This window comes from Lipophrys pholis, assembly GCF_963383615.2.
Source record: "Lipophrys pholis genome assembly, chromosome: 9".
Taxonomy (NCBI): domain Eukaryota; kingdom Metazoa; phylum Chordata; class Actinopteri; order Blenniiformes; family Blenniidae; genus Lipophrys; species Lipophrys pholis.
In genome coordinates, this window is record NC_137639.1 from 16,434,343 (window position 1) to 16,458,095 (window position 23,753).

Here is a 23,753-nt window from a genome sequence, read left to right on the forward strand (position 1 = left end):
CCATTTATCGCCAGCGGCTCAGTCAATGAAGGTCATGCCTGAGTAGCTTCACTCTTCGTGCAATATTTGTAAACTCTCCCCTGTAAAATATGAAAAATGAACCCAGCCTACCGCCAAGCTTTAGAGGAAAATACCAAACATAAAAGTAATGATCTGCAAATACAGATTCGCACTTGGGTTTCTTCCACTCGGCTCTAAGGGTCTTCGGAGAAAAAGTATGTTTCTTAAAGCTGCAGAAAAAAGCCGATCTTTTATTCAGGAAAAGGGTCTTGTGTGGAGCATCTGAACACTGGCTTCCATGGGTCATTATTGATTTTTATACCAGGAGGAGGCTGAATGGAGCTATTTCACTGTACAGAACTCAGAATCCATCCGGCCTTGAAGGAGGGGGGTGGGGGGTGAACACACTGAACTGGGCTGTGATTGAGCATGAAATCATGGTAAGCCAAGATATCTGGGCTGAAAAATGTGTGCTCCAACTTTCAAATGAGAGACACTTTCTATTTATTGGTTGCAGTGTGAGTGTTATACGAATGAGCACAGTGCCAACGAGGCACAAGACTAATACTTTGCTTTTATGAAAAGCAAAAGTTTCTTAACCTGTGTGTTTTTATGCAGAAATCCAGATCAAGCGTTGCTCCAGAGGCTGCAAGGAAAGTGAACAAACTGGGAGGCATTCACCAAAAGGCCCTTAACCTGAGCTGACGTTGAAAAGGTTTCATATCAAGGTTGAGATTCTAGATCAAGTCTACATAAGACATCTTTCCTATTACTCTGGTGTTATCCGGAGGGCAACTGCTGTCTCCACAATGCCAAAACCCCTGGATGCAGCACACAACCACTGCCTCCCAATCAGCTGTTACCCAGGGTGCCGCCACTATCGAGACAACTGGCAGTGGCTTCGACGGAACAAATGTTTTAAACTAACATAACCATGTCATCAACCCCAAAGGCACGGATTCACTTCATCAGACAAGAAGCCGAAGTGAAGGACCCCAGCCAGAAGGGCGTGGTCCATCTTTAGGCATAGATGTGAGTGGCAGATGAGGGATGACCTCAAAAAGCAGCTCAAACTTCTACACTTCTAACGTCTACATTGCCTAATAGTCCCGACTCTGCCGGGGCCATGAATATGGTGGAGTAACAGAAGCATGGGAGCTTTTGGAAGGAAATAAAAGAAATTTAAGGGCTTCTGCAGGAAAAACACTGGCGGAGTGTTCAGGAAAATCAATTTAAATGTTTGTGAAAGTACAGCAAACATCAACATCCATCCATCTTCTACACGGCAACTGAAGGTCACAAGGGACTAGATCCAATCCAAACCCATAATTGGCAGAAAAGCCCCCAAACCGGGGAATTTTCTTGCTATGTGGCTTGAGAGTTAACCACTACAACATCATACACCCCCAAAATCAACACCATTGCCCTGAAATGATATAGACTTTGTAAATATGACAGACTGTGCAGGACCGCTGCACGTGTTACTGCATTGATATGTGTCCACATCTTTCATCTTGCAATACCGATTATAGCGTGCATGGGAAAAACAGAAAACACAATGAATCAAATAGAAAGTGTGACTACTAATGGGAAAACACAAACAACGGGGAAACAACTTATTATAAATGACACCATGCTTTGATAAATGAAATGATGACAAACAACAGTCCACGAACTTGGAGTCACATATTCTTTTTTTCCACTTCGTGGGAAACCATTGACTCTTTCCCCTCCGTTCCATTACCGCGGTCTTGTCTGTTATTATCATCTTAATTTTTTACTCAGCGATTTCATTAAATGTGTATAGGTGGCTTCAAGCCGTGAACCACATAATCGTAGAACTGTGTCCTCCATACATCTCAAGTGCACAACAAATGAAGCCTGTCAGTAGTCAGGGCAGAGCTCCTTGATCACATTCCTCTTTGTATTCTGGGACGATGTGGAGGAAGAACAAGAGAGACGGGCAGACCCAACGATTAATTGGCAAAAACATTGAGGAAAGTCTTATCAGGGCTTCTTTTTCCACACTTGGTTTTAACTCTGACCAGAGCTGCATATACAGCTGCATATACAGTATGTGTATATATATATATATATATATATATATATATATATATATATATACGTATATATAGACCAATCATGTGTCCGGATATACATGTAAGCAGGAGGTTCACTTTATTAGACTAAAGATCCACATTGACATCCATTTAAAAAGCCTTCATGAGTGACTTAAGTCATTCTTATTGACACAAGGTAGAACTCCAACCATAATGACTCAAGATCAATGGAGTCTTATAAAATCAATGCTGCCTTTGTTGTTTGGACAGCTCGCCTTGTCTTTACCAGCAGGATGTAAGAGGCTGAGCAGTAATCCGAAAGGAATGGAAGAATACACACAAAACAACCACAACATGGACAAATATTCTAAAACACTATAACATAACGTAACTGAAGTTTTTCCCAATGTTTTGTGACATTGTGGTTTCTTTCAGCTCATCGTCCAAAATGAAGTCTTTGTTAGTGCTTGCATTAGCAGCAGGGGACTCGTTGGGTTGGTAAAGCTCTAAAACATATACTGATACCCATTACTAAAAAAAAGACTTGTGAATATAATACAGTAACAGATGTTAAAACCTTGTAATTTACATTTTTTTTCCCCCTGAGAGTGAGGAGATGCTTAAAAAGAAATATAGAGAATAAAGAAGAAATAGTTGATGGTTCCTCTTTACATGTATAAATAAGAAGCATCATTTGCTGTCTAAACCTGAGAAACAGAAGACGTCAAATCTCCTCATGCAGAATTCTTCCACTGACCTACTTACCTACAGAAATCCTCAGTAATAAAGAAATCATGTATCAGTGAGGGAGTAGTGTATATATCAGTTTCTTTCAAGCCTTTCTGCATCAAGGCATTTTTTTTTATTTTTTTAACTTTCAATAAGTCTGTTGGCCCGCCTTCAAAAACAGATTACCTAATCATGCTCGGCAGCCTAATACCGCAAACATAATAACATTATTGCCTCTGGTTTTATTTATACTCACCCAGTGTGAGACCTGAGCCTGTTTAGACAAGCACAAGGTTTATATCATTGCAGGAATTGAAAAAAGACTCACAAAGCTGTTCCTCAATAGCTCACAGTCTCTCTGTCCAGCTTTAATAGCAGTCATGATTTAAAAGCGCTGCTCACATAGATAACATGTTAACACTGGAGGCAATGTTAATCAAAAACAGTCCAAAAACTGTAAGAAATGCATGAGTTACACATGGGCCTCAGTATGGAGCCGTAAGATGTTAAACTTGGACCCCGTTTCCTCACACAAAAATGCAGAAGTGCATTTTTTATTTAGTTTTTAATGGGTATGGTTTTTCCATTCATTCCAATGCTTCCAACATATGAGGTTCTGTGGGTAAAGTTTTGGCAATGAGTGCCTTAATGATGTTTAAAAAACTAAACAAAATAAAACTTTTGAAAGCATTTATGGCGCCCGAAATCGCTTTTGCTCTCACGGTTTTTAATTGGTCTCACTGTCACCACGTGGCAAACAGGTGTCTTGGTCTAACTAAGTGAAATACAATATTTATATATTTTGCAATTCTGCAGATTCGACACTGTGGTAGAGAATCCTTGGTAAAGACAACCATCATCTTATTTCTGATCATCCCCAAGGCTAAAGTGTAAATATTTTTACTCGACATACTTCCAAAAATACATGAATATTAAACACGCCGCATAAGGAAATCTTAACTGTTTTAATGGCTCGAGGAAGAAACCAAGGACACACAGCATTTATTTCTAAGGTGCATTGACAGAGAATCTCAACAACATATCACTTGAGCTTCCACTGGTGTCTGTTTTGTCCAAGCATTTCAACTGTCATCTGGACAATGCTGTTTGCAAACACTAATAACTCTCACATACCGAATTGCAATGCATTACACGGAAAAGATGCGGGAGAAATGCAGAATTTCTAATGTCAGGACACAGAGAGCCAGAGTCTAACTTTTGACCTTTTCTGAGAGGAACTTTTCTATTATTACCAGAGGGAGTTGAAGAGGCTCTCACACCAGCTGTAAGCTGTTTTAAACTCACGTTCATTGTGTGATTAACAAATCTTACATTGTGTTTATCTCCCTGTGCCATGCAAACCACCACTTCATAACAGGAGTATCATAGACAAGTGTCATTTTCACAAAATGCAGCCTTAAAGCTGGAGGTTGCGCCTTATTTTTTCCCTGAATACTGTAGATGTCGACACGAAACCTGATGCTGCATTCATTGTAAACATAAGTACAGTGCGTCATGGAAAATTAAATCCTCATCAGTATGCTGACAAGACTTCCCCTATGTTGGGGTATTTCTGTCTGCACACCCCCCCCACAAAAAAAAAATACTGAACCAATGCTCTTGGTAGTGCTCATCTAATCTGGTTAATATATCCTTTGGGAACAAAGAGCCAGCTTTTAATAATATTATGAACCTCAGCTTTGCCAATGTATCAGAGGTTTTTTTTTTCCTTTAAAGTGCACTGCAACATGGACTAATTTCCTTAGTCAGCTAGTTTGAGTCAGAGGGTAAAAGGGGTCTCTGCAAAGGGTGCTTTTCGTCATTGTGCTAATTAGAAGAAAAAAAAAGGACAGTGGTTTTAGCAGTTAACCCTCTCGTCAGTGATTTTATTTATTAAAGACCTTCTTTTGTCATATTCCACTTCCCTGCTGACAATTTGAAAGCTCATGGATTTTATACAGACAAGCAGTGATCCAAGAGTGCCCCCATCAGACACAACGTGAAATTACAAAGTTAAAGTGTGGAAGGTCTGAAAATACACATCGCAATGACAATATGATATTTCTACCTGGGTTACGTCCATGACTGTCACACATTCAGTCCGGTGGTTTTTATCTGCTTTAAAGATCTCACACATGAGAACACTGTACCAGTTTTTAAGCAGAGTAAATATCATTTCCAAGCTCGAGGAATGAAGACGCAGCACAAACGGGACACACTGATGTGGCTATAGTTTTAAAAATTTTTATTTAAAAAAATAGAAAACTTGCATAAAAAACAAGGTATACATCTATATGTCAGTCGTTTACACGTTACAACCCACCTAATTACACAGATATGAGCTGGGGAATTGGCCTGTGGCAAATGATCATCATCTACCGATCATCTGACAACTTGCTGAAAAGCCGCAGTGGAACAAACAGAACATGGAGAGTGTTAGATTTAGATTTGGCTCGCTCAAATCTAAAATAGGTTTTGGAAATAGCGTTGCGTGCTCAGAACCTTTTGTGGATTGCTGCGTAAACTATGTTGCTTTGAAACCTTGTCTTGGGCTGACTATAAATATGGCATAGGATTACCTCAAAGTTATAAGGACCTTAGAAACTACTGATTTAGAATCATCCTCGGTTGAATGGAGAAATAAAAATAAAAATAAATAATAATAAAAAATAAAAAAAAACGTGATATGATGCTAACAAACACTGACTGCAATGGTAGTCCGCTCCTGGAGCCTCAAATCGGGACGCTTCATGAAGAATAAAAGCCAAGTCAATCTGGCAGTGCCTGTTGAAACAAATACATGACGCTCTGGCTACGTACAGGGGAAAAAGGGCAGATTTGGTCATTTCAGAAGGCAGTTAAACTGTTGCTTTGACAAAATAAGAAGGCAAAAAACAAGTACTTTGCTGGTATTAAGTAGCACCAACGAGTTTTGTAATGACACACGTAAACACAGATAAATGTGCATTTCCCCAAGAGAGTCTATCGTGTGGAAACACAGCCAAGTAAAACCGCTGAATACTGAGTGATATGTTGTTCGAAAGGAGAATATTGGTGGGAAATGATTTGGGACAGGCAGTTGGCAAACAGTTTTCAAAGTGATCACAATACAGTTATAAATGAAACATGAGTATTATGTTGGCATTGTGGGATTTTTGGCACATTTCTCATGTTACACCATAGCTCCCTCTTGTGTTTGAAAGCTGCACACACATTCACACTCGCACACTCAAAAACACAGACACACATTCCTTTTAGGCCCTTAAATCCATCTATTGCACAGATCAGTATAGTCTTGGGAAAAAAAGGGAAGACCCCCCCTAAAAATTTAAAATAAAATGTGAAATAAATTAAATAAAAGCCAGTCATTATTGCACATCAATGCAACAGACGTAAAATAACGTGTCAACTTTTACAGTACGGAACAAAATATAGTGCCAATGTGGAAAAAGAAATCCCTCAGTGACAAAAAAATAAAAAAAATAAAAAGAGAGCAAGAGAACGACCAACACTGAAAAAGAAACACGCATTACATTCAAACAAGTCATCACAGTTTAAGCACTTGAGACAAGGTCCATTTTGTGCCGTCACACAGAAACATCGTCAGCGTTGCGCTGCATAGGTAGAAAGGTAGTGCTTTGCTTCACTCCGGAATACAATTTTTAGACAATAGTCCAAGCTCTAACAATTTGGGATCAAGATTTAAGCTAAAAAGGAGTTGCATTCAGAAGAGCAGATGAGCCCAAACCTCAATATAAAAAGAAAAGGCCCAGTCAGTGTCGAAAGATGTCAGACTCGATCAACCAGTCCGGTGCTATGGCACGTGATGCTCAAAGATGCTCGAGTTGCATGGGAGGGGGACTCTTCAACCAACTAGCAGGTGCCACTGATGGGAGGATCCAGTTCGGCTAACAGTAATTCTTCAGTCAACTCAAGTCTCTGCTGGTGTGCATCAAATTCAGAGAAAGTTTCTGATTACAGATGGATAGTATAAATAAGTCCACCTGCTTACGATTTTGAGCCTTTTACAGTTTTCTTACATCTAATGAGAGATTGCTTGAATGGACCTGTGAAGTCTCGCACTTCGTAGGCGCGTTTTCGAAAAACCAGCCGTAGAAACACTTAGCGTGAAATCATATAATCCTTGGGGAGGGGCTGCAAGAGGCCTGGGATGACTTGAATTGTGCAATTAAATTTCATCTGGTCTGGTTGGCAGCAGGAAGACCGTCCCTTTTTCTGCGTCGCCACGTGTTTCGGTTGTACTGCTGCTGGTTCCTGAAGCCCGGTGCCACGTTATGGCCGTGAGGGACAAACCTTCTCTGGGGACTCGAGGTACTCTGGGAGGGGTTTTGGTGGTGGAGGCCACCACCTTGGTTGTGCTTGAAGCCAAATTTGTGCGTCTCAGTGGAGCCATTTGAAACGGATGTCACAGTGTAGGCGTGGCTGTGCTGCCCTCCTACCTGAGGGTGGTGGAGCTGGTGGAGGGGGCTGGGGGCAGGGCTTGTGGAGTTGGTGTGCTGGGGGACTTGAGTGACGTGCGAAGTGTGACGGTGCACAACACTGATGGAGGGAGGGGACTCCTGGTAAAACTGGCAATCGGGGAGGGACGGGACAGTGACGCTTTCTGGGAGAGACATCTGGACCTGACAAGAGAAGAAAAGAGTGAAATTGGTGCTTTGTTACACTTACATTATTTTAATAAAGGGTTAGGGTTAGATGTGAAAGTAAGATTATTATTATTATTTTTTTTTTTTTTAAATCAACTTACTTGAGGTGATGTTTGGATGAAGCTTGCAGGATGTGTGGCCCTCAGGTCTGAAGCCAGTTGGATTAATGAATGGACCGAGGCCAGAGTGATGGGGTGAAGCTGGATAACAGTATTGTTGCTTGGAGGAGAATCAGACTCCTGAAAAAACAACAACAACAAAAAAAATTGTTTAACTGAACTGCAGGGAAAAGGTCAAAACTTCACAGCAAATGCTCCTGCAGATGTAGTGAACCAGAGATAAAAAAATAAATATTTTCTTCCTTACGATGTCGCTTCCAGAGGAAGAGCAAAGCGAGCATGCGGACGATGAGGATGAGTGGTGCTGAGGACTGGGCAGGAAGACTGGGGAAGGTGAATGCGACTCGGCACTGGTGGGGGAAGAACTGTCTCTTTGATCCTCCACCAGCATCAGCCTGGTAAGGTCTTGTTCACAGGCCTCGATATCTACAAACCAAACAGAATGCAAGTATTGACCCTGGTTTCTTTTGGTTTCCAAGATAATATCATGTATATCTGACGCAAAGGATCACTTTACTAGAGCGTCACAGTGCAGAAGTAGCGTTAAGTTCAATTAAGTAGATGCAAACCAAAGGTTACCATGGTGATTCAGCTTGGCAAACTGCTTGGCTCCCCACTTTTTGATCGTCCATTCCCTGTAGGCCAGGACCTCGGGGCTCACTTTGATGATTCGTCCTAGTGCACTACAAAAGAGAGGCAAGTTCTTTAAAGTAACAGGACAAAGACACCAGTTCTGCCTCAAAAAACACAACAGAAAGTTAATCACACTTAGATTTATGAAAATGGAAATAAGTTTTATGAAAAAAAAAAAAAGAGTAACCGATCTCATAAGTTTTCAAATGAGCCAACCTGTCATTGTTTTCTTTGTTGGGGTATGCCCGGGCAAGAGGGGACACACCATGACTCAGCACCATGTAGGCAAAGTCAAACACCTGCTTCACTTGGAGGATTCCATAAGAACTCCTGCCCACGTCGTTCCCTGTGAAGACCCACCCCCAAAGAAAACATATTAGAAATCAATATGGCAGATAATGTATGCAGTTGTCCACAAAGTAGTACAATCAATATAAAACACACTCTAAATGTAACGGGGCTTTGACACCGGCCACATTTCGCTGGATTGTAGATTTTTGCCAAGACTAAACTCTGGAGCAGACCTCGTCAGAGCGGCTGCTTGAGTAGAACCAATTGTGGCGTGAAAGCCATCGCAGCAGACGGAGGACCAAAAGCCTCACGGATACCACAAGTTTGAAATGAGAAGGCTCGAGTACTCCATGGCACATAAAGTCCCCCCCCATGGGTGTATATCATGGGTGCACGCTGAGGCTCATTTATAATTTGGTTCCCACCAAGTCTACATTCTGCTCTGCACTAACTGGCGTGAAAGGGTTTGGTCTCACCTGGCTGTATGGGATCCTCGATGCAGAGCATAGAAGGTCTGTTTCCATTCATCATGGCTTTCATCATTTCCTCCTTGGACAGGTAGGCGCCTCCATTCTTCACCCGGATGCCCGTCTTCATGTAGTTAAAATCACGGCCATATAGTTCGAAAAACTCTATCAGCAGGATGCCCAGGTTGATGTTGGCACGTCGCGTGTCAATCCGAGGATGCAACTGTGATTACAGAACAGGAAGGACTCAGTATAGTCACACTGTACCCCAAATAGGTGTCATGACGTGTGTGTGTGGGGTGGGGGGGGGGTTAAACTTTAATTGGTGAGAATACCAGAGGGAAGTGGAAAACACATTTCACAGCGAAAAACATACTGAAAACTTAGAACATGAGTTTGACGATCAAACAGATCGACGGTAGTATTAACATGCAGTGCTAATATTGGCAGAAGGTCTTAATTTGCATAAACTCTATTTTTCATGGGGTTGAAAATAGCTGAACACAACAGTTCCTGTTTAAAAGCAGTTCAAACAGTACAGTCCCACACCTCGAGTGGTTTCTAAACCTGCTGTGGTCCTTTCCTAATCCATCTCATTTAGCCTTGGGCTCAGGTTTTAAAAGGGCCTGAAACCACGAGTCTGCCACAAAACTACCTGGAGGAATTAGTAGGTACAACGATGTAACACCTCCCTCACGTATTTCTTCCTCAACAGCCCATTGGACCTCGGTATTATTGAAATTCCCGACTCGCATGTAGAAGGGTGTTTCTTCACAAAGTATTTTGACAACAAAGAGGGAGATTCTAGAACGGTCCCAGAATCTGATGCTCATTGCAATGATATGCATGCAAGTGTACCTGCAGGAAGCTAATGGCCATTAGTATGAGACTGTAGGAGCTGATTCCGCCGGTGAAGACTTCATTCAGGTCCCTCTGCAACAAGAACTGCTTCAGAACGAAGATCAGAGGTGGAAGAACCGTGTATTTCTGCAAAATAAACAACAATTCAGTCAACAATCACTGAAAGAATACTAATGTGAACACAATTTAAAGATGTCTGGAGTAACTGGACTTACCTTAAGGTAGCTCTTGATGAACTGTGCTGCTTTGACCGCCGTCTCTACATTAAAGCTGATGTCAACTTTCACCTCGGTTTGGTGATCAGTGAGCTTGATGATTGGCACCTACAAATAATATTTAGTCTGAGGTTAAATTAAAGTGAACCTGACCGTAAAAAGCCAGACATAAGTTGTTTGGGGGGGGGGGGACTTACGGTCGCTTTGTCAAGGACTTTAATGGGATATGGCCCCGCCACGTTGTGTTTTCTCAGGGCTTGCTCCAGTTGCTGCAGAGGAGGATGGTCCCACTTCCCAAACACCACAAGGTCAATGTCACTGAGGACAGAAGCGCAAAAATAGATCTCACCTGAAATGCTTTCATTCCCTCTTGTAATGCTTCAACACCTCCAATGCACACTGATGCAGACGGCACAGAGCGATTTGATTGGCAGACAGGAGATGACAGTTTGAAGGGTTTTACTCAAAGCGCAAGACAACTAAATTAGCAATGGCAACTTTGACTATAGGGTTAATTAGGAAATAATTTGTCTTCCAAAGGGTTATCAGCTACCTTTTGTTCTGGAGATTTGAAAAACAAACATATAGAAATACAGCTAAAGAAGCAATCCGTTCATTAAATGTGTTCAATATGTGGCCATATAAGCAGCTGTAAGCATCAACAATTAAGTTGCTTTTATTTTCGTCCAGTCGGTCCCAACTCTTCTCATCTATCATAACCTGAAAAGTGAAAGACTGGCACGTTAAACAAAAGTGTAAGTTCAGACCATCACGGGAAAGAAGAACCAACCTCGTTGGAAGATAGAGTCCCGTGCTGAAACTGCCAAATATCTCCACCTGCAGACAACAGAGCAAACGAATAAATGTGGTGTAGACTCCAACAGGTTGACTCATGTTAACCAAATCTGGAAATAGGAATCAAAATAATTCTTATTTGGCAAAAAAAAAAAAAAAAAGCATATGTATACATGCACAGCTTTAGAGGACCAAGACAAAATGATCTTTGGAGAAAAGTAAAGAAAAACGACAACCATAGGTCAGAGTGAAACCCTGTGGGACTCCTGCAGGCCAAGACTAGTTCAAATTGTTTACATTGCCTGTAGAAAAAACTTTACCGTCATTGTCAACGACTGTTGGCAGCACACGACGAAAAAATAACTCACTTGTGTTACTTTGGGAATACATGAATAAATGATCACGTCTCGGCTGTAGTGGAAGGACGTATACTGTAAACCAGGCTGCTGACTGCGTGGCGAATAGAACATGGCGTCTGCATATCGAAACGAAACTGATCACACTGATTTACAGGGAGCGTCGCAGCTTTGTATTACTAACTAAAGCAGGAAACTAGAGTCATGACAGAAATGTATTGAAGAATCAGAACAAGGTTGCATCGAATACATTAACGGAGCTTTAAACGGATTATACTTGAATGATGTCTTCCCTGACCGTGCATATTGAACTGATTCACTTGTAATCTATTACCCTCTTACTGGAAGTGGGTAATGCGATGTTGTGCCTCTGTGTTTTTTGTCTCAGCTGGGATTGGCTCACACGCTCCAAAACACTGACTGTGGGCGACTGGAGACACATGGCCTCTGTGACGGACTGGTAACTTGTACACTGTCACACACACAGTCACACACACAGTCACACACACAGTCACACACACAGTCACACACACAGTCACACACACCTGCAAGCAATTTCGACCAATTAGCCCCAAAGGTGTGTTTTTGGACTGTGGGAGGAAATCAGAGCGAGTCCCCCCCGGTGCTCAGGGAGAACATGCAAACCCTACAAAGAAAGTCGCTCAACCTGGACCCTGAACCAAGTTGAGGAACTATGAAGTGGAATTACTAACCGCGACACCACTGTTTGGACTTGTACATTTTTGAAACTCACAAAAGTCATGTTCATTGCCTTTTCACTTGAAAAGGCTAAAACAAGAATCAAAAGGGAAGTTGCAACTTTGCAGAGGTTTCATGGAGTTCTGTAAAGATGGCAGTCACCATGCCGGGGAGTCGCTATTGAAATGGATAAAAGTAGAGGAACAGCGTGGTGCCGAAAACTGAGCAGCATGAGGCGCCTCAAGTAATTCCCACAAAGAAATTTAAAGAAAAGATCAGAGTTTGCTGGAATGACACTTCAATATTCAGCAATCCCAGCGGGCGTTCACCTCTCTGAGCGTCTGCAGTGCTACAAATGCACCCCGCTGACGGACACTCACCCGGGCTGTGGGCCACAAGTCCTTGATGACGCTCTCTATTCTGTTCACAACGTCTCTTCTCATGGCCTCCTCCTCGGGCCGCGGTGACATGAAGTTGAAAAAGTCTACTATCTCCTCGTGAAGACTGAAAACGACAAAGATGTGGAAGAGAGAGAGAGAGAGAGATAAATGGAGCAGGAAGTGAAAACTAGAAAGACTGACATTTGATGAACTACCAGGGTTCCTGTTTGGATTGCATGATGTTAATGAGAAATTATGAAGCAGATGGAAATTTGTGCATTGGCTTCATGCAACACTGAGTTGGTTTCATTGACAAGGGTGTCAAATTCATTGTCATTCAGGATTCTCCATTCATTTAGTAGTTGATCCTCAATTCATTTTCTAATGGGGCCTTTTGCACCTTTCAGCCTCCATGATTTAAAAAAATAGATATATATCTGCCCCAATGTGTAGGATTATAGCTACTACTTTAACAGTAAGAATCCTTGTGAATAAAAGTGTCCATTATTACTAAAAATGTATTGTCCTGGGTGAGTGGATCAAAAACAGCAGTTTCTTTAATTAAAACAAAAACTGAAACAAGTAAATTGAAAATTGTGCTGGGAACTTTTACAATGTCACTTTGCAAGATTGACTTGCTGGCCAAAATAGATCCTCAACGGGCCAGTTTTGGCTCACAGGCCATATGTTTGACAACCCAAGCCAATGTACAGAATGTACTTTTTAATTAGTATTTTCTTTTTTTTTGCAATTCTTCCCATTTATATGACGTACATATTCAGCTTTTCTGGTTGCTTTTTCATGATTTCCAAGAAAACAGAAAGGAAGTAAAAGTTGAATTTTTTGACTGGGCCTTCCACAGTAGTTCTGTTTTTATATGGACCAAATGTCACACTGCATGTCTGGGCCAGAAATCATCTAGAGACACTGGATTTAAATGCCTGCTCTGTGTGTGTGTGTGTGTGTGTGTGTGTGTGTGTGTGTGTGTGTGTGTGTGTGTGTGTGTGTGTGTGTGTGTGTGTGTGTGTGTGTGTGTGTGTGTGTGTGTGTGTGTGTGTGTGTGTTTCTGGTCCAGATGCAATTGATTTCGATGTGCAGGTCTGTCCTACCCGTTGATGTCCGGGCTGTAGCGCCTGGTCCTCCACAGGCAGCAGGCGGAGTCTCCACAGTGGCCGCTACAGCCGGAGGACAGGGACGGGGACAGGGTCGGGGACGGGGACAGGGCCGGGTGGACGCCGTGGAAAGTGTTGGCCCGGCTCAGTGGCCTCCTGCGGCCGGGGGAGTGGGTCTGATAGTGGTGCTGCTTGTTCCCATGCTGATTCTTCATGCCGCTGGGGGTGTGGCCGCCGGATTGTTGCATGCTGCGACAGTGTTGCTGGACAGCGTGAAGAGGCGGAGGGGGGCACTGCCGCCGGGGGCTGTCCTCGCCGGGCTCGCCGTAGTGGAGGAACTGCTTGGCCTCTTCATTCACGTTCAGATTGTCGATCTGCAGCGACGATCCGCAGGGCGACGAGCTCTCGGCCTCCGAGTCTAACGAGGAGGAGGTGGTCGGCGACAGCGAGCCCTTCCTCCGGACACTTCCCCTCCCACCGCCACCGTCTCGCTTCGCCTGCTTCCCGAACGCGACCCCGGGCAGCGGCGGCGCTGCGCCCGGGTGACACTCGTCCCGCGAGTCCGCGTTGTGCACGGCGAAGTTGCGCTGTTGGTGAAAGTGGTTGTCAACGACGGGGTTCGCTCCAAATCCCTGAGAGGTTTCCCAAATGTGCATCCACAGGGAATTGGCAGGTCCCTTCTGCTCCGGCTGGATCCAAGCGGTCCTGGGATCCATTGGACTCGAGTTTGCCGAGAGAAGCTCCTCACGGGGGTGGGTGGGGGGGGGACTGCAACCTGTTCGGCAAACTGACCGCGTTGCACTCGGAGAACCGAATGAAGCCAAACCGCGCTGATTTTACTCGATATTCTAGAAGAGCTTCATGTCCGGAAACTGCTTTGGGTTTTTATTTAAAGCCGCTTGCTTAACTCCACTCCCCATGTAAACCAGCCAATATGGCGCACCCAGCAGCACGGATCAGGTCGTGCGCATGTGCAAGGGATTTAAATCTGTGAACACGCCCCCAACAACTGACAGGGGCAAGTTACACACACACACAGGAAACACACCATCGCCTAATGCTATCATTTTTTTATTTTTTTTTTTACACAACGTTTTATCGACACCAAATATAAATCAATACATATGTGTGATATTACCATATATTAACAAAATGATACGACTGGGATCGAACCCGCAACCACACATTTAGAATACTTCATGGCCCAAGCAATAATTGTTGCAATTGTTCCAGTCCATCAACAATTTCAAAACTGTTATCAGGATTCCCTGAAACCATTTTTTTTTTTTCAGAATGCTACTTTTACCGACATGTAGATGAAACGAATGGAAACGTGAAGCTTTTATTTTGGCAGTCAAATCCGGAAATGCTTCCGATTGTGCAATTGCCTCACAGATTAACCTGGGCTAGACAAAACGTGATGGTTGTAGTAATTTTATTGGATTACCAGTCACCGCCTTTATCCCTATTTTATGAGTGTTGAGTGTGTTCTTGGTTAATCATATTCAGTACGTGTAAGTCATATAAAACAGCTTCATATTAAGTTTGATGTTCATTTCTCACTTTCTTCATAGATCCATAAGCAACATTGCCTGGAACATTTTGTCTTTGTGAATGTAACTGAGAAGAGGCAGAAGAATGAAGACTACAAAAAAAATTTAACATTTTTAATAGTCTCTCAAACTTAAAATGGTACCACCCATTTACTTTGTCAATATCTTACATGGATATAAACACCTATTTACAGTTTATTAAAAAAAAAAAAAAAGCATTTACATTAGCACCACAACCTAACCAGAAGACACAAACAAATGTACAGCATTTGACAAATGAACCTGAGTATTGTAAAGTAGCCCAAAGATGTGTCTGTGTCTGGTTAAAATTTCTACCTTTTGTTGAAATGAACACTAAAAAAAGGCATTTATGTCAAAATGAACTATTACGTTTTGAGATATTGTACAATTTGCAAACAGCCACAAGACACTGCAGCGGAAACATGCAAAATAAAGTGAACGCTGTCATACTTGCTACATCTTAAAATATGGAGGGGCAAGCTTAATGTGGGGATTTGCATCTCCTAACGTTTGACTTGTCTACAAATAGAGGCTAACTGGTTGATGTAGCTGGTGACTGCAGGAGGCACTTTTTGAGACGCTTCTCCTCTCCACTCTCCCAGAGCATCCAGGGCATGTTTGGGGTTGCAAGGAGACAAGTCGTAGATGCAGTAGACGGCTGCTAGCTGGACCTCCCATGGCACACCTGCGGACATAAGACATGGCACAGACAGACACTTTAACGTCAATATGTCAGTACATTATGGATAAAACTCAAACATTCTTAGCGTCAAACAAAGATAACTACAATTTAAAAAAAAAAAGGAATTGATTGTGTCGAGAGTGGTTTAGTACACAACATACCTTCAGTCTGTGCATGCCTACCAAAAGTGTTGATGACATTGGCAACCGTCACCACAGAGGTCACAGACTTCTCTTTGAGTCCAAGCTGGCAAAGGTATCCTATTTACAAGAAGAAAACAAACCCGATAAGATGTCTTTCTGTCCTCTGATGACTGAATTACTGCATACAACATGTTTGAGACAGTTTAAAAAAAAAACCAACAAAAGCAACAGTTCACCTATGAGTCGGAGTACAGTGGCCACAGTCACATCGGAGATCGGCTCTTGTTGATCTCTTGGCTGGGTTACCCATGCATTCATCATTGGCCACAGCTCCTTTCTGTTAAAAGTACAAATAACAAAAATGACAATCTGTTAACTGTTTGGTTCTTAAATTTTTGGGAAGACTACGCTGAATTAATGTGAAAGGAAACAACAGAGTATACCCCAGTAAATGTTCGTAAGTCCACTTCCATGTCTTGTGCGAGCAAAGGAGGTGCAGTGTGAAGACACGTTCCCAGACCCCTGTGCTCAGGTCATCCCCGTACCGACTGTGTTTTGTGAAAGACAGATTTGCACCCGTCTGGATCTCAGACAGAGTCCTGGAGATCAGATGGTCAATGTCACAAGGAGGACTCTGTGGCGATAGGGAAAGATAGGCATTAGATTATGCTCCTCGCCTGGTATCACAGGCTCTTCTCGTGATACATGTGCCAGCCAAATGTTCTTACCATGCCTAAATTAATGTGATTTATTAACACATAATGGTGCAGCTTGGTCACTTGCGTGGGCTGGGACAAGCTGAATGTTGTGTGAATACAAACAATTACAGCACAATGTCCAATAACGTACCTTTTCCCAACCAAGGAATGGTGAAAGGCAGCTGAGAATATCATCAGTTGCTTTCAGTTTTGTGACGGTATGAATGGCCTGGCACAGAGAGCTACCGTGTGAAAGGACAGTGGGCCATGTTGTCACCATAAACAAAACCAGCTGAGCACACTCTGGGAAATCTGCAGGGAAGGAAAGAATAAAAATAAATAAATAAATACCACAAAGCTCAGTGAGAAGGATTAAGGGTACAGTACTGAGAGCATTTTTGAGATTTGGTTTAGCTTAAAATCGACACCATTGGTTCCCTTTGGTTTGAGTAAAAAAACATGCATTTCTAACTGAAGATAAAAGTATCACAGGTGCAAAGATGTTTTGAATACCACAAGAAACCAATCGTTCACCTTCAGTGAGAAGGCTGTAAGCCAGAAGATGAGCCTTTTCCGGGTCTCCCTTCTGTCTACAGATCCCTGTGTAGACCCGACAGAGGGCCTGCATGCGGTTCCTGCCGAGCTCTTGTTTTCCAGCTTTCAGTTTGTTGAGGATGGCCAAAATCATCTCATCTGCCACGTGCTGAAAAAGCCAACGATGAAAAGAAAGGTATGTTTATACACACAAAAAAAACCAATAACACGGAAAAAGTCAGAATCCAATTTTCTTTATCTAAACATTTATTTGAACAAAGACTACAATAGAATGCTCATTTCTATTATACATGTGATGTAACCCCAGCTTGAAAAATCACAAGTAAAATCGCCAGATGGCAAAAATGACGCCGCTGACTTGTGGCAAATATTAATTCACAATGACTAAGAACTCACCGAGCTGCTCCCGCAGATTTCAGAGATGACCTCCTTTTCCTCATCTCTCAGGACAGGTTTCTTTGGCAGGTTGCCGACATGCAGGTGGCTCCGGATCACGGGCAACAGATCAAAGCACTGGCTCTCAATTTTCTTTAAAGAGTCAACTATAAGGTTTTGCTTGGCACAGTTTCCCATCTCCAGTGAGCCAGAATTGGTCTCATTCTTTGCCTGTGTGACATTCGGAGTTTGGGATGAGGAGGAGTCCGCTTCGCCGTTCGTAGAAGAGGAAAGCACAGGCTTGTCAACAACATCCGCTGAGCCACTATCAAGCCGGAGACATTTGTTTGCAGGTTGGAGCAAACAGGTGGCGGATCTTTTCTCTCCCCTTACGTCAGTCTTGGTGAAGGCTGTGGAAGTGGAATTCAGAGTCTTGAAGCTGGATGTCTGACTATCTGCAGCCATGGGAAGAGAGCCGCTCTCTGATGGCCCAACCGTGAGACTGACATTTCCTCTGAGAATGCTGAGAGTCCGGGCTCGGGCGGAGAGCTCTGGATACATGCTATCGAGAATCCTCATGGAATTTTCCTGAGAGGGACTGGTAGAAGATGGCTGGGAGGAATTCATTGCCGTTATGGGGAGGCGGCCAGGGACGGGAACTGCATGTTTGGGTGTGGCAGAGCCAAACTGCAGTGGAGATGAGGGGACTCCATTCGGAGGTACCGGGCTGTTTAGGGATGAAGAGCTCTGCTGCTGACTGTTGGGCGTCAGGTGGGCTTGAATGGGAGTGGTGGGCGAATGCAACGCGTCCATAGGTGAAGGAAACAACAGCTTCCCAATTGCATGCCTTGGGTTTATTGATGAACCCATCTTTGGAGGCGTGTCGAGAGGGGTCAAAAGAGGAGGGAGCGGAGCACCCACTTCACAGAGAATCTGGCTCATAAACGCTGTGGTTGAAATAGTTGCAGTGCTCTCCTTTTTACCCCCGTCACAATCAGAAGCTTGTTCTTCACACTCCTCTATACGGGATTCCAAACAGTTATTGGGTTTGCGTGTAGGAGCAGCATTTTGATTAAATGAGGCAGCGCTACCTGCATCTACGCTGTCCCGAGGGAAATCTTGGACAATAGTTCTTTCAATGCCTTCTTTCTCTGAATTGGGAAGTGGAATTTTTTTGTTATCTGAAATACATTCAGAGCTAACATCCGTATTCAGTTTTGATGGGTTGGGGTGACTTTCTGAAGTCTGCAGTTTTATAGTAGGCGATACACATCTTGGGCTCAACTGCCTGCACGGTGAATGTGTATTTTCCTTTACAGATTTAAAGTCAAGAGTTTGCTTCTTCTGAAAGCATGAAAGGGACACGTGATAATCCATCATCTTGATTTCCGCTGTGTCCATGGTAGTGTAATTTTTTGGAGGTGTTGTAAATACAGTTTGACCAAGTTCCTGATCTTCCTTCAGGGCTGGAGAATTCATAGGAGACAGCGGTTTGTTGTCACCATTTGACTTGATAGGGGAAGCTTTCACATCATCTCCACCACTCTCTTGTATCGCATAACTTGCTTCCTTTGTGATGGATGCATCCGTTTCTGTCCTCTGTTCAACAATGTCTTGTGAGACACAAAGGTCACTGGCTGCGGAAAGAGACACTTTTGACATTTCTTGGTCTTTGAGTAGGGACGCAGTATTTTGGGGGGGCTTGATTGCAGATGTATCTCGACTCTTCTCACCATCTGAAGTACTTTCTGTTTTTGGAGCATCGGCGTCTTTCACATTGTTTGCAAATGTTGAGGGAGTTGCTAGAGACATTATTAAAGCTTCATTGGAGATCACAGTAGCATCACTTCCTCTGGATGACTCTCCGTCACCAGGAGTGACTGTTTTTGCATCAGTGCCACTGCTTGGGCTTGTGTCTACATCCATTTTGATGAGACTCTCAGACGGGTCCTGCTTTGCCTCTCCTGTAGAATTCCCAGTTTCAGTTCCAGACGAGCCGCTGGCATCACTGCTGGGGAGATTCAAACTGTCGGTTGGTACTGAAACACATTCAACCAAAACCGTGACGTCCAACGGAGAAGGTGACAGTTCTGTTGTTGATACTGATCGTACAGACGCTGGCTCTCGCTCAGTCACTATGACTTTTTGAGGATACGAGTTTCTATTGACGTCATAAGTTTCATCCTTCTTCGGAGAACTCAACACACTTTGTGCCAAGTTTTTAGTGTCTGTTTCATTTGAAACGCATGTATCATCCTTGTTTATGGCCATTGGTGAGTCCATGTCCTCCTCTGGAGGGGATGCAGTAGTTTGTGAATTCTTTTGATTGGACAATAGTGTAGCGGTCTCCTCTCGCTTGGGAGGCAAAAGGTCTTCTATCACTGTAGGATGAGTTTCCTTTCCCTTGTCATCAATATCCATAGAGTCCACCTTTGTGTCCAGAGAGAAATACAGAAAGAAGAATGCATTTTTTTTTTTAGAGACTGTATCTTAACAGTACTACATTCAAATTACTACAGTAGATGAATATATATTATTTCCTTTAAACGGATGGAAATTGAACAAGATGTACGTCTCATTTCACACGAGTAAAATAACCTGTAATTCTAACAAATCTTTAGTTTTTCTCTCTTTGAACAATAAGCCAAAGCCACAAACCTAACCTGGCACATACACAGGGAACGGTACAAAACAAACCAACAACAATTAATGTAAACAAATCTCACCAAATCTCGCAGGGGCGATAGGCAGGGAGGCATAGGTTTAAAATATTCCAATATCTCCTTGACCGACATTTCTAGGTTGCTCATGTCAGGAACAAACTCATTGGTGTCGTCTTCCTTGCGTGATGGCTTGCCCTTCATTGCACGTTTTGCTACTTTCTTCCCTCTTAAACACAGAGGAGATGCTTGGTCTTCAATAGCATTTTGTGCTTGAGGAGATGATTTTAGGGCCGTGTGTGAACTGGAGGATTCACTGATCTTAGAAGAAGCAGGCAGACACTTTTCATGATCACGAAAGTCCAATTTGCTTTGAGGAGATGGAAAAACCTGCTTGTAACTGGAATCTGCAATCACAAAAGTGAAATATGATGGACACATAAATATCAGTGTAAAGATGCAAAGAGAAACATAGAAAAAATGTGGAAAAGCCATTAATGATGCTTCACCTGTAAAGTGCAACTGGTTAGTGGGCTGCTTCTGCTCTGGCTGAACACACGCCCACAAATTCTCCAGCAGAGCCTTGAACTTTTCTGGCAAAAGAAAAAAAGAAGTTCAAGTCAATGATTAGGCTAAAATGGTCTTACCTGATCTAACTAATGTAATCAATGCAAAAATCTCTACTGCTTACCTTTGTTGACTTTAGGCTCGCTGGGTGCACTTGCTTGAGTGGCTGTGCTTCTATATTCTTTGGGAGAAATTATATATCAGTCCAACCATAGAAAAAAAAAAAAAAACATATTCCTAAATCATGCTGACTAAAGTATGAGGATAGATTCTCTCTATAGTTACAGATGCAGATACAGTCCAAAATGTCTAAAACTTGAGAATTTGTATTGTGGTTACATAAAAAAAAAATTATGTTTTCACTGTGACACCATCGATGATTAAAAAATTTTTTTTTACCTTTACAGCGTTCTCTTTCCAGTCTCATCAGTCTCACCTAAAAATCAAATGAAACAATGAGAAAATTGTCATTTAAATACTGTTGGAAAATGTTTGCCTCAAAGTGAAGTTCCTATTGTACCTGGAGATCATCAATATTTCTTTCTAGTAGGTTCTTTTCTTTGGTCAGTTGGGATATTTGTTGATTCTGCTTGCAAACCGAATCTGAAACGTTGTCAGAACAATAAAGCATGATTGCATAAATATCGAAGACATGCATAAAAACATATGGACTATCTCATTCTCAATACCAACCTTCCGAAAATCTCACTTTATTTTCAAGGTCTTCTTTTCTGTTGATATCAAAACAACACAACACCATTGAGCATAACTTGCTTTTAATACTTTCCAGACTACAACAGATGATCAAATTGAAATACTAATATCTTACAATGAGGTAAATATAGTTTTAAATTCCACATTGAAGGAGAGACACTTGACTTCTGTCATCGTGTGAAATCAGAAAAGATCTTACATGCTTGCCATTTTGGATTTTTCCTTCAGCAACATTTCAACTCTCTCTGCCTGTGTCTGAAACTTCTTCAAAGATGCCTGAAAAGTTGAAATTTACATTTCACAAAAACGGAAGCAGGATGATGTACTTTAGTTCAGGTCAAAAGAACAATGGACATCACTGTCAATGAACAGGCCAACTGTAGGAGTTTGTTTTTGCTTACCTTGGTTTGCAGCAAGTCATTTTCCACAGAAGCCTTTTCCCTCCTGAGCTGTGAATTTTCAAGTGACTGTGCCTCTGCCATTTCTAACAATGGAAACGATTTGGGAGAAAATTGGAGAAACATTCAGAGTAATGTTTAGCAAAATATCGTAAACACAATGTCTTGCATCGCTGATGAAAATAAAAAGTACCTTTTACACTCTTGAGTTGATCTGCAAGCGCTTCATTCCTGAGGGATGCCGTTTCTAACAATTGAAACAATTTGGGAGAAAATCAGAAATATTCAGAGTAATGTTTGGCAAAATATCATAAACATAATGTCTCGCATTGCTGATGAAAATAAAAAGGACCTTTTACACTCTTGAGTTGATCTGCAAGGTCTTCATTCCTGAGGGACGCAAACAGCAGAATGTATCCTTTAGACACTAAAGTAACACGGCAATTTCAACTGCCATACCTTTGACAGATACAATAACTTACTCTGCAATTATCTTGACATTTCTGCACTTCAGGCTTTCCATTTCTTCAGACAAATCCACATAGGCCTCAAGAGCATGCTGTAAAACACCAACAAAATTAATATCAGCCCGACATCGGAAAAATATCAACACCCAGCACTCAAAGGACTTGTGAGAATAGTGGTGTACCAATCATAACAACAAGTTATTACTCCTAATCACAATATTTGAATGCAATCAAACTGAAAAAGCACGTACCTTTTTTTCTTCCAGTTCGGCTTGCACACATTCATAATCTGCCGTCTTCGTCTCTAAAGTACCCAACCGGATCTGCAGCTCCTCCAGCTGTTGCTGAAGCCTAATCCTGTCACTATGTCACAAAGTGTTAAGGAAGCAGACATGTTAATAAAGATGCAAGCAGTAGCAAGCAGCATAACATGGTCCAGTCTGCATTCAAGTGAAAAACATTGATGCGAGTATATTGCAGAAACTGTAACTGACACTTTTCTAGAATGTCATAATACTTTTAAGTGTATTAATAAAAACACAAGCAGTTTATCGGGACATTTCTATGCAAGGAATGATGTAAAAAGTGCATACGTAAAGTAGCATCCTGTTTCTATCTAAACAAACAGTAAATCATGTTTAGGAAGTTTACTAAGTGTTCCCTGAGAATGAAGTAAACAAGGTGATGAAGGTGCCAGTTGCTGGGCTCCTGATCAGTGGAAGAAACGTCCTGAACACCTGAAGACTGCTGACACACACTTCTTTTAAATCAGGTCATAGAAGCATTATAATTTTCTCAGGCTTTCCAATAAGAAACATATTTGACTTATTTTATTACCTTTATCTTAGTGAATCTGTTACTTTGTTTATTCTCCTTTTTATAACTATGTTAAACACTTTATATTAATTATTTCCTAATCATATCCATGTAGGTTAATGGTGCTATATGAATGAATCTGCCTTCCCTTGAAGAAGATAATAAAGTCCATAATGGAAATAAAACGGTGAATCAACGGGTGACTTGGCGATAGAAATATCCAGTAGACAAGTTTCATGTAAACGTTTATATCTTGCAGGTAATACTCACTCTGTGACGGCTATCTTCTGTTTCAGTGCCACAAATGAGGACACATACTCGGTCAGATTCTGAAACAACAGCCGGGAAGAGACACTCAAAACAACACAAAAATCAACTTTCAAGTTTAGGTGAATCCATAACAGGAATAACCATGCGAGCTGTGTTATGAACTTCTCTGTCCACTAACCTGCTGCAGAACAGAGCAGTTCTGGCAGTTTCCAACCGTTGCGTCCGCGGCGATGGCCACAGTCCTGCTCTGACTTTCTCCCGGCATCATGGTCAAGCTCCGCGGGGGTCCGAAACAACAACTCGTTTATGATGTGTGAGGTTACGACCAGTAAATAAGTCAGTATCACCAAACCTCACAAGTTCAAAACAACTTCACATTTTCGCGTCTCCCACGTTGAGAAAGGACCCATGTCAGGACCCCACAGGAGCAGTCACTCAAAATGCCAGAAG

At 42.3% G+C, this 23,753-nt stretch overlaps 2 protein-coding genes across 2 annotated transcripts; both read right to left on the reverse strand.

Annotated features, from left to right (window-relative positions):
• Positions 1-6,985: 6,985 nt before the first annotated feature.
• On the reverse strand, positions 6,986-14,100 carry LOC308114014 (terminal nucleotidyltransferase 4A-like; the record flags this gene model as incomplete). The annotated part of the gene is made up of 12 exons (XM_080470635.1): positions 6,986-7,432; positions 7,558-7,695; positions 7,823-8,001; positions 8,155-8,258; positions 8,425-8,554; positions 8,976-9,189; positions 9,825-9,953; positions 10,043-10,150; positions 10,240-10,360; positions 10,833-10,879; positions 12,273-12,396; positions 13,382-14,100. The coding sequence occupies 12 exons, from the start codon at positions 14,098-14,100 to the stop codon at positions 6,986-6,988; spliced, it is 2,460 nt and encodes an 819-aa protein (XP_080326761.1).
• A 937-nt stretch (positions 14,101-15,037) lies between these two features.
• Positions 15,038-23,707, reverse strand: ice1 (KIAA0947-like (H. sapiens)). Its single transcript, XM_080470812.1, has 21 exons — positions 23,482-23,707; positions 23,304-23,362; positions 22,469-22,580; positions 22,233-22,309; positions 22,103-22,140; positions 21,944-21,997; positions 21,754-21,836; positions 21,552-21,628; positions 21,332-21,369; positions 21,159-21,241; positions 21,038-21,074; positions 20,763-20,819; positions 20,581-20,664; positions 20,138-20,478; positions 17,433-19,841; positions 17,016-17,184; positions 16,633-16,793; positions 16,227-16,417; positions 16,020-16,120; positions 15,802-15,900; positions 15,038-15,643 (listed from the first exon to the last, which is right to left on the reverse strand). Exons 1-21 carry the CDS (start codon positions 23,569-23,571, stop codon positions 15,462-15,464), a joined length of 4,542 nt encoding a protein of 1,513 aa, XP_080326938.1. The 5' UTR covers positions 23,572-23,707; the 3' UTR covers positions 15,038-15,461.
• Between the last annotated feature and the right edge of the window lie 46 nt (positions 23,708-23,753).